This window comes from Hirundo rustica, chromosome 2 (genome assembly GCF_015227805.2).
Source record: "Hirundo rustica isolate bHirRus1 chromosome 2, bHirRus1.pri.v3, whole genome shotgun sequence".
Classification (NCBI taxonomy): domain Eukaryota; kingdom Metazoa; phylum Chordata; class Aves; order Passeriformes; family Hirundinidae; genus Hirundo; species Hirundo rustica.
The window spans coordinates 21836985-21847717 of NC_053451.1; the positions used below are offsets into that span (position 1 = coordinate 21836985).

Sequence of the window (10733 nt, forward strand, 5' to 3'; positions counted from 1 at the left end):
AAGGGTGCTGTGCATTTCAGTGGAACATTCGTGTTGGGGAAATCACAGTTAGGAAGTTACAGTTAGAACAAGTTCAAAATTGGAGCACTTTGTTACTGTCTTACACCACGCAGATTACCAAGAAGCAGCGGTATAAACTGGCATACAGAAAGCTCTCTGGCACAAAATTTCCACGGGAAAATACCACTTTGAATAAATTACTTTAAGGGAGAGGGAGTGGGGTGATTCTCCAGCCGTTTTGTGTTGAGTTTTATGTGGCAGTTTATATTGTTCCTTGTATGTTGCTAAATAAAACGTACCAAACATTTTATAGTTCTGTTTTTAACTGAGCAAAATAAACTGAAAGAATTGTGATGCTGAATTTTGGCTGCTAGTGGGAACTTGCATCCACATACCTTTGTCTGGCAGGAGAGTGCTCGGCTCGTTAGGAAAAAAAGTGAGCGGGAGAGGAGCCATAGTCGCGGGATTAGAGTGAAACTTCACTGACTATAAAATGAGTTTCGCTGCAGCCGGGTGATGGATCGGAAAGTGCCGGGGGGCTCTAGGCTCCATCCACGTCCGGACTACATCCCCCGGCAGCCTGCGCGCCGCCCCGCCGGCCTTCCCCTACCTGCGGCGCGCAGGTGGGCGCGGTGGCTGCCGGGGCTGGTAGTCCCTGGGGAGGGAAGGGAAGAGCGAGGAAGGGCAGGGCGCTCCGGCCGGCCGGCCGGGCTGTGGGGCCATGGACAAGCTGAAGCGGGTGCTGAGCGGCCGCGACGCGGAGGAGCCGAGCGGCCTGGCCGAGGTAGCGCCGCGCTGCCGCTGGCGCCTCGCTGCCGGGCGGGGGGAGCCGGCCAGCGCTGCCGCTGCTCTCGGCGGAGCAGCCGGCCCGGAGAAGGCGGCGGTGGCACGGGCGGGCGGTCCCGGCTGGGCTCCGCCACGCTGCCCCCGCGCGTCCCGGTGCCTCGGCATCCCCCGCTTCCCGCGGGACACGCGGGACCGTGCCTGGACGGGACGCGGCGCAGCGTCTGAGGGGAAGTTTTCGCGCTTGGTTGGAGGCGAGAGCTACGAGTAAACAAGTTTCGCTTTTGTTTTTCTCCTCGTTTCCAGGTTATCGACGCGACTTCGTTAGGCTGGGGCACCCGAGTGAAAGGTTTCGTCGCGTGTTTTGCCATCGGATGCCTGTGCTCGATCTTGGTAAGGACCTTTTGCCGGATCTCCCCAATATTTGAGTTTCAGGAGCCCAGATAATTACGGCCTCCCTCTGTGCTGTTGCTTGATTTTCCCGAGTCTCTGTGGAGACGTTTGACTCGGTTCCAATGCACTGACTCTTAACCAGAATGCCAGGAAATGCGTTTTACTTTCGTATACGTGATTCTGCAGTTTGGCTTGAAGTTTTCCCAGGATTTCTTTTGTGACGTGACACTTCTAGGATATATATACTTGTTTCAATTTAAAACCTGTTAATTTCCCCCTTCTTTCTCTGAATGTTCCTTTCTAGGGTAGTTGTTTGCTATGGATACCAAAGAAAGGGCTGGTACTCTTCGCAGTGTTTTATACCCTGGGGAATATTGCATCTATTGGGAGGTAACAATCTTTATATATCGTTTCCCTAATACAGATGAGAAACAAAAGCAGAACGATAGTGCATGATTGGTAGAAACTGTTGCATTTGCAAGAGAAGATTTGCTTTTGTAAATAATTTTCTTGTTGAATTCTGCAGAGCAGCATTTCCCCAGCAGTTCCCTGAAATGGTAAAGAAAGTTTTAGTTTTGTTTATTCTTATTAGTAATGCATTCAAGGTAAAAGTTGCTCATCAGTAAACAAAAACCACACTCACGCTGTGAGCATTGAGGTTTTTTGATTTTGTTGGTTCCTCCTCCTCTAGATAAAAATTATTCTTCACCATTTTGCATTTGGAAATGTTTCAGTGAATATATTTGGGGCCGTCTGTTTGTCAAGGCAAGTATATGTAGTAAGATTTCATGGCCATCAAGGTTTCTGAAGCAAAGCCCTACATACTCTGTGACAAGCCCAGCTTTCTGTGGTTGTGGAAACTTAGCATGATGCAAGAAAGCATAAATAATGGAACTGGAAGTAATACGCTAATGAGGCAGAATAAAATAGTATATGAGGCAGAAATACCACTTTAGATAAAACTTTCACCTTGTATAATTCATTCAGTGTCCATCACCAGGGCTCTAGATGAGGCTGCAGATCTGGTAAGGGATCAGAGAATGAATCCAGGCCTGAAAACAGCCTTTTATGTAGATAAATTGAGCTGGATTACCTGGCAATCCATGCAGAGCCTCTGTGGATGGTGTTCTTGAAAAGCAGATTTTAAAAGCGTTTTTGAAAAGCAGGTTAGAGAAGCATCTGTCAAGGATGATCTGATTTGAGCTGGCCTTGGCCTGTGCCTCTAACTTGATAGTTCTGCTCTGCTTCTGGTAACTTTAGTGGAACAAGTCTGAATAAAATTGTAAATACCTTACACAAAGAAAAGGAGGAATGGATTTTGTCCCGTTGTATAATCCCATGTCTTTAGTTATGCCGCACTGATTGCCACAAGAACACACCGTACCGATGCCCCTATGGCAGCAGTTAGTTTAATCTTGCCGAGTTTCACTTTTGCCTTTCTCATTTCCCTGTTCATCTCGACTTGCTTTTCACAGCACTATGTTTCTTATGGGACCAATGAAACAATTGAAGCGGATGTTTGAGCCTACGCGTTTGATCGCTACTATTGTTATGCTAGTAAGTGTCCCCTGGGTCGCTTTTAACTCGTACAACCCTGGCAACAATTCTCATTGTGAAGTCCTTTCATATCCATGGCTATGGCTCAGGATATGTCTGGGGGTGGGTTTTTGATTCGTGGGTTTTTTTGTCTTTTCTTAAAATGTCAACCACTGCATACCTGGTGTAGTGGAGAGGAAAGTGTAGCACCAGAAAAGCGCCTCTCTGCTGGGCAAGACTGAGCTGAAGCCAGCTTGTTTTGCTAAATGAGCGTTAAGGGTCTGTGACTGGTGTGTGTGAACCGTGCACGTGCCTTTTTAGCGTGCTTGAGGTCACAGCATCATGTTTATGTGTTGCCTAAGAAGTGGATGGGAAACTCGTTTTTTTTTAAGTTGTCCTATGGATGTTGCTAGATACTTTATCTTTCATAATTTTGTCTTTTTATATTTTGTCTGATTGCCTTGAAAGAGCTGTGTAGTCATTTCTACCTTGATAAAATCATCTCTGCATGACAAAGCAGCTGGGGAAACCGTGCCTTAGTCACCTTGCATTAGGGATCATCCCAGCTGGCTGATAGCTTCAGGTTTTGAAACTCGTATGACAGAATGAAATTGCAAATTCAATAGTCAGTGGAATTATTCCACCCTTGGAATTGTTTTCTTTTCAGAAGATGGAAGTTACAGCAAACCTTGTGTGTGTTTCTGTGTCCAAAAGTTGCTACTGAGTTTCAGACCGACTCTTCTTTCAAGTACTCAGGTTTTTTTGTCTCTGCAACTTTCCTGTTTTCTCCTGGGGTTTAACTTGCATGAAACTCCTGCTGAGTTTCAGACTGACTCTTCTATAAAGTACTCAGGTTTTTTTGTCTCTGCAACTTTCCTGTTTTCTCCTGAGGTTTAACTTGCATGAAACTCCCGCTTTCAGTCTGAATGTCTTCAGAGTGTTTGCTTGGCATCAGCAGTTCCCAACTTCTCTTTACACATCCAGAGATGCTGCAGAGGTTGAGAAATTGACTGTGTATGCTTGCAGATCCAAGCAAGAAGCTACTGTGTGGTGTGTGTGTGTGTTTTGTATGCATTCAGGATGCCTGGAGTCAGGGGAATTCCTGGAATGTTGTTCACTGGGATAAAGCCCGTCATTAGATGTATGATGTACAAATCACCACCTTAAAACTAATGGAAGAGCTGCATTTATTGTCAGTACTGGTTGAGCTCAAGTGTATGATTTCTTTGGCAATGCATGTCTTAGTGTCTGAATATGCAGTACTACATGGGGGTTTTTTTCCATTCTAGCAGAAAGATTCCCATTATAACCTCTAGTAGGACAGTGGTACATGTGTATCTAAAGGCTGTTAGATGCTGATGAAGGAGGATGAATTATCAGCATCTATCATAGATAAATGAACTTCTGTTAAAACTTAAAGCAGATAATAATCCTACTACCCTCCCAAGGTTTTACCTGTAGTAAAGAAAGAAAGAAAGATTCAGTGCAACTCTGAAAACAGAAGAAGTGCTGGTTTGAATGATGGTGCCTTACTTAAATATGTGCACAGGAGAGCTACTAAGCAAGAGTCCAAAGTTCTTGAAAGTGTAACAGTTTTAATTGGCGAGCTTTTAGGTAATGACATAACTTCAATGCCACGGTAACCATATAATCATCAGGAACTGTGCAGAAGCAGAAAGACTAAGAGTGGTAACTGAAAAGTATTTTAAAAGTCTTACTTATGCAAAATGATGAAACGTGGTGTGTGCTCGTGGCACCAAGAAATGTATGGGATGGAGCAGGGACCTGCAAAAGAGCTGCAGGAACCTCTTCCTTTTGCTCCTTTGCAGCCATAAAACCATTTTCTGGAGATACCAGGCTGATATTTCCTGATTGCTTTAATTCACTTCAGAAATGTCATAGTGAGAGCATTTTAAATACAGGGAACTTTTAAATACGAGGAACTCTTATGATACAGAATTGAATAAAACTGTGAAATGATGTAAATCATTTCTGTCTTTGTGAAGGACTCCATTACATTGTAGCAATATTTATAGAAACTGGAGTTGTTTCTATTTTTAATTAAAATAATTTGTTTTCTCCTAGTTGTGCCTCATACTAACACTGTGTTCTGCTTTCTGGGTGAGTACTGGAGTCCTGTATGTATATGTCACTGGAATTAATATAGCTGGAGTATATTTTAAAAGTAAGGTTCTTACACAGTTGTCTCTGCTGTGTTTCTTCCCCCGTCCCCTCTCGTCTCCAGTGGCGTAAGGCAGGACTCGCGCTGCTTTTCTGCATCTTACAGTTTTTTGCCATGGCATGGTGAGTGATTTCCTCCCTACACACTCCACTTTCTGTTGCACCTGACATCAGTAGCTGAATTGTGAGTGGCTTTTGACGTTGAGTTAGGTGGAAGGAAAAATTTTACCTTGTCAATCCCTTAGATTCAAGACAACACATCAGTGAGGAGCTGACCTGTTTCCATTTCTCGGTCGCTCACACCACTACAGAGGCTTTGGAGACAGAGCTCAGGGCTCCATTTCTAGGGGAAGTTCCTTTGATTTCTCTGAGCTTGAACTGAGCTTTGTTTTTTCTTCCCCTTTTAAATCAATTTGTTGCCTGCTATCTGGTATTCTCTTTTACACTCTCCTGAGTTTGTCTCGTTCAGAGACCCAGTTATGCCAATCAAATTGTCAGTGTTCTTCGTGTTAACATATGGTCTGTGCAGGGTCACTGAAGGAGTGCACAAACTGATGTGGACACCTAGCCAGCCCTCAGTGCTAATCTTGCCTACCTGTCGGTGTTGGGGCGTGAAGAATACTGGATGCAGGAGAGCTGTGTTTAAAATGCTTTCACAACATCCCCCTCTATTTTGCCGTAGCGTTTCATACCCTGGCTTGGCTAAGATGGCTTGCAAGGATGCTCCTTCCTCACAAACTCAAAGCTTCATTTTGGTTATGTAACTTGCAGTTTAGAGTATCAGAGGGGTTGTTCTTGTTTGTGACTCTAATGAAATCTGACATGAAAAGTAACTCAAAATCTGTCTTCTTAGGTACAGCATTTCCTTCATACCATATGCAAGGTAAGCTTCCCTGCTCGCTTACTCTTTGTCATTTTGAGGTTTAATCATACAGAAGATTTGTTTAGAAGCATTGTCATGTGTGGCTTTAGAAGGTTTTCCGTGGTGCAGGAAATACAGGTGGTTACATCTGAAAATGAAAAGAAGCATCTTCTGTACTGGGAGAACACAAAGGGAGAAAATGAGAGTCCTTCCCATAGAAATATGTAAACCTGCTGGCCAAAGGCTGAGCATAAGGCTTGCCTTTGGAATGCCTGAATGTTGGTCCAAGCTGCTGCTAGCTGAGTGTCTTCTTCTGTGTCCCTTTTGTCCTGTTCTCCCCCGTGAGCACTGTTCTGTGTGAGCACAGGGTTGTGTCTCCTGCCCCACCCTCCTGCAGGGCAGTGCCTCCGTGCAGCCTTGCAGGTGTCACTTCTGCAGCAGGTGGGCACTGAGCAGGCCTGCTTGTCTCCAAGGCATTTGTGTAGTCATGCAGATCACATTAATGCAATTAATACGTGGTCAGGTGATCTCCACAGTCCTCAGTGTCACTGGGATAGCAGCATGGAATGACTCTTACCCAGTAATGTAACTGAGGTGACTCTGACTCTCTTGTGGTTTTTTTTTTTTTCTTTCTCCTGCCTGTAGGGATGCTGTGAAGAAATGTGTTTCAGTCTGTCTGTCCTAACAGGAATACTGGATGCCTCACAAAGTTCTAGGAAGTTCTAGATAGAACTGTGTTGAGATTACTGTGTTGTGTAGTTTCCTACTTCTGTCTTGAACGTGCCTTTCATCTGCTTGTTAGAAGCTCCTTGTGTTACACCCAGCCTCTGCAGTTGCTCGGGTTTGTAAGCAATGGTGTCTGTGGGACAAGGGCTTGTGATCAAATGAAATACAGTCTGGGAGAAGAACTGGGCAGAGCTCCACTATTTGGTGGTGGTTCTTGCATAAATTCATGCGTTTGGTTTTGCAAAATTTCAAAGTAATGTGTGAAGTCTGTAAAGTGAAGACCTTGACTCTGATGGGACTGTGTCAGATCTAGAGTTGAAAGCTGATTTCTTACCAACAACTTGGGATTTTTTAAAATAGCCTTATGTCATTTAATCTTTGCACTGTTTGCCTTGGATAATGAAATATTGGTATTCTTTCTTTTCCTGTCTCTCTTGCAAAATTTTAGGTTTATGAGACTTCAAAAAGGTGTAATTCTAAAGGCAAACACGGTTGTGGACTAACCATGAAATGTTTGCATCTTTAATGAAGTATTTAATTCTCAGTCTATACTGATAGTCTTTCCTTAAAATACATGAAAGGGACACTTTAATCTGAAAAAAAAAGTTTTCCTGTTGGGAAAGCATTCATAAAATAAGGTGCACTGATGTTTTTCACTACCAGGAACCTGAATTTTTGTCCTTGCTAGTTGCAAGGTAGGAAGCTGACATTTTTCACGTGAAGTGAGGTGCTCCTCTTCTCCTCCAGCTGTAACGTAAGAGCGATGCAAAGGGCATGGCAGGCAATAAAAGAATTTCTGTATGTCCTTTCTCAAAGGACAAACTACCGTAAGGTGGAAATGGGCTATTGTTTTTAAGCAGCCTGGATTAGGGAGAAGACATTTTCTTCTGAACTTGTAAATAAGTTAAAACTCCAACATTTTCTTTCTTTGTAAGGGGAATCAGTTTTCTTTCTGCTAAAACCCTTGCATGCACGAAAGAACTCTGCATGGAGGAGAAAGCACAATATTCTATTGCCTGTGGTAGCAAGAAAAACGTTGAAACAATCCCTGCTGCCAGCTCCAAACAAGTACTGAGCAGTCTGTATGCAAATTCCAAGGCCACTCTGTGTTCTCTTTATCTTCTGAGCTATATATAATCACTTACTCCCACAGAATTGCAGTGGTCAGTTTGATATCTGAGCACAGATTCCTGCTTCTGCTGTGTGAGATGGTGTTTAACTGCTTTCCCCTTTCCTTTTACCAAAATGTCTTGCTGGAGCCAGTGTTTAAGATGATGATTTTCCAGTGTACTCTAGTGGGAACTGAAGCATCTCTTTCTCAATCTTTAAAAGCATTGCAAGGCAAGTTTATCCCTGACTTGTACCACAGAGATTTTATGTGGGAAAAACCTAGATCTACTTGGCTGTAAAGTATAAGCTCACAGTGAAGGCAAAAGTATGGCTTCCAGAAAATTACTAAGAAATTAATTAATCCAAAATCTTAAATTTAAGTGTCCTTCTGATGATTTATAAAGCTCAGTACCACCCACCTGTAAGGATCCTCTAAAAAATAAAGACTTCCTTTTGCAGATGGTATGAGAGGAAGATTTTGGCAAGTGTTCTGTGGATTCCAGGTGGCCAGAATTACTGTTGTAAAGGCATTTCAGTGGAAAATGCCACCTTGGAAAGATGGCACTGATGATGGGATGAATCAGTTATGCAGATTCAAGTACTATGTCCTGGTGCTTTTTTTTGTCTCCCAGGATTTAGAAGTTAGTGTTGAAATAAATATGTTGACTACTACTCTTCTTGAAAAGAAGATTTGGTTAAATGCCCAAGAGAGACTGGGAATTAAAGAAAACTGATCCTTCTTTTCCCTGGCTGATCTAAGACAAGTGTCTAAACTGATGTGTGTCTTTTTTTATCAGGGAGTAAGTTCAAAACCTAATTTACATCTGTCAAAGGACCTATGCCAGGCTCTCCTTAGGACTTTGATAATGTTTACAGAATTCCTATGTATAAGGGAAATTGAAATGCAACCCAAATGCCTTTTACATTCCAATATTCCTTTAATTTTAGCACCTCTGAATGTCCCTGGAAAAAGCTACAAGCACAGTATCCATTGTTTCTCCTTCCCTCTCCAGCTAACTTGTGTTAACTCTGATCATCATTCCAGGTTCAGCAGTCACAATAGCAGAATTTGACTTTTGGGATTCTTTTTTTGATTACTTCAGATTAGGAGGAGTAAAAGCCTTTTGCTTGTTCCTTGTAGCTTGGGCAGGATTCTGGTATCCTGACTCTCTGGCAGTTCTTCTGGAAGAACAGTACAGTTGGGTATGGTGAACGTTAGTTTTTCAACGTGCAGAGTAGCTAACTAGAACCTTTTAGCTGGCTCTTGTGAGCACAGCCAGTTAGAAGTAGGAAATTTATGAAAATACCAGTAGATAGCACATAAATGGATTTTTGTCTTTTCCCCCTCTCCTCTCAGTTTAAAGCATTGATTCTAGCTTCACAGCCTTTTATTCAGGGAGAGAGAAGAACAAATCTTCATTTGTCTGCACGGCACATGAGGCTAAGCAATTGTGCCCTTAGAGGAAGGGAACCCAAGGGGAGATGGCAAGGAGATCACAGGAGTGCCACTGGGGTTTATGTTGCCCTTTGGTGTTCTATTCTGTTCCTGGGGACATCAGACAGTAGGAGAGACTTGCTATATTCTTGCCAATTTGTGAAACATACTCAGGGTTTGTTGCTTCATCTACAAGCAGTTGTGATTTAAAATAGCTCCCCCAGAACAAAACTCTTTAGATTCTTACTCACTTTTAAGTAGTAGTAGTAGTAGTGAGGCTGTTGGCAAATGTAACAGCAAAAGAAATTTCCACTTCACTGAAGTACTTTATTTTATATGATTTTTTTTACGTAACTGGGGAGGAAACTATATGAATATTCCCTCTTGAGTAGTTTTCAATCTATTAGACTGAATTAGAATTAGATTGTACCACTATACCTTCTTTTTTGGTCATTAAGCCTACATTGTGTTACGTTTTTGACATCATCAGCTTTGGTTATCTGCTTGGCAGGAAGCATGGTTTGGTGTTTCTGAACCTTTCCATCTCACTGTCTGTGAGGGCAGGAATGTTTGTTGTGTACACTCTACCGTGAATAGAGAGTTTGTGGTTTGAATCACAAAGCTCCTTCCTTCCGAAAGTCCTTGCTCAGTTGCCTACAGCACCCAACTCAAGGCTGATTCCTCTAAGGAAACTTCTTTGATGTTGGGTGCCCACCTCAGTAGGGTTTAGTGTTTTAACAGAAAGTGCTTTTTTGACCACATTGTCCATTTTTTTTCCCTAGTTTTCGCTGTACAGATAACATAACCTCAACCAAGCAGCCTTAGCATACAGTTCTAGCAGGAAATTCGTATATCCTGGATCAGCTGACTTTCCAGCTACATTAGAAAGGGAAACAGGGCGGGGGTGGTAGTTATCTCTTCCCAAAGTACTGACACTCAATACATTGAAATATGGGATTTTTTTTTTCACTGCTTCAAGGTTTTACTCTGTTTTATATGATGAAGTCCGTTATGAATACTGGTACTATCTGAAATGGTTCTACACTGATGATGTAAACAATTTCCTCTTGTTTAGTATTTACAGTAATAAGATTGCTCATGAGCTGTTAAAAAAACCAAGGAAGATTTTTCTGCCACAAGTTGAAGTTCTATTCAGAAACCATGTTTTCGAAAGAAAAGTATGTTGGGCTCTGTGTGTGCCTCCAACTTCCTGAGAACAGCTCTTGCTTCATTTTGGTACTTAATCATGTTCATGAAGGTGAGATCACTGTGCTGCTGTAAACTGAGAAGGAGGAGGATGTGTAAACACATTTATTTTAAATACTGATGTTTACAACCATTGCAAATACTGACCAATTTGGAGGGAAAGCACACAAATGGTTTATTGTCTTAAAACCACGTGCCTCGCTGTAGTGTGACCACTAAATTTTTTACCAGCTGTGGAATTGTTTTGTAAAATAAAAACCAAACTCAGAAATTCTCTGCAATGTTTTGTACTGTTACTGATTCTGTTTGCTGATGTGCTTTTTCTATGTATTTACACTGTTTGATTTCTACTTTGATAATCATCTTTTTTTCTGACTTACAACTTTCTCTGTAATGAAGTGAAACCCTTACAAGTGCTGTTTATTTCCTTCAATAAAGTTATCACTGCATTAAATGAATTGTTCTTATGGTTAATATTCTTAATGTTCTTATGGCTTTTTA

At 42.2% G+C, this 10733-nt stretch overlaps 1 protein-coding gene across 1 annotated transcript; it reads left to right on the plus strand.

The window, feature by feature from the left end:
* Positions 1 to 656: 656 nt before the first annotated feature.
* On the plus strand, positions 657 to 10686 carry SFT2D2 (SFT2 domain containing 2). The gene is made up of 8 exons (XM_040056193.1): positions 657 to 784; positions 1090 to 1176; positions 1481 to 1566; positions 2652 to 2733; positions 4798 to 4833; positions 4958 to 5016; positions 5747 to 5776; positions 6401 to 10686. Exons 1-8 carry the CDS (start codon positions 722 to 724, stop codon positions 6438 to 6440), a joined length of 483 nt encoding a protein of 160 aa, XP_039912127.1. The 5' UTR covers positions 657 to 721; the 3' UTR covers positions 6441 to 10686.
* Positions 10687 to 10733: the final 47 nt, after the last annotated feature.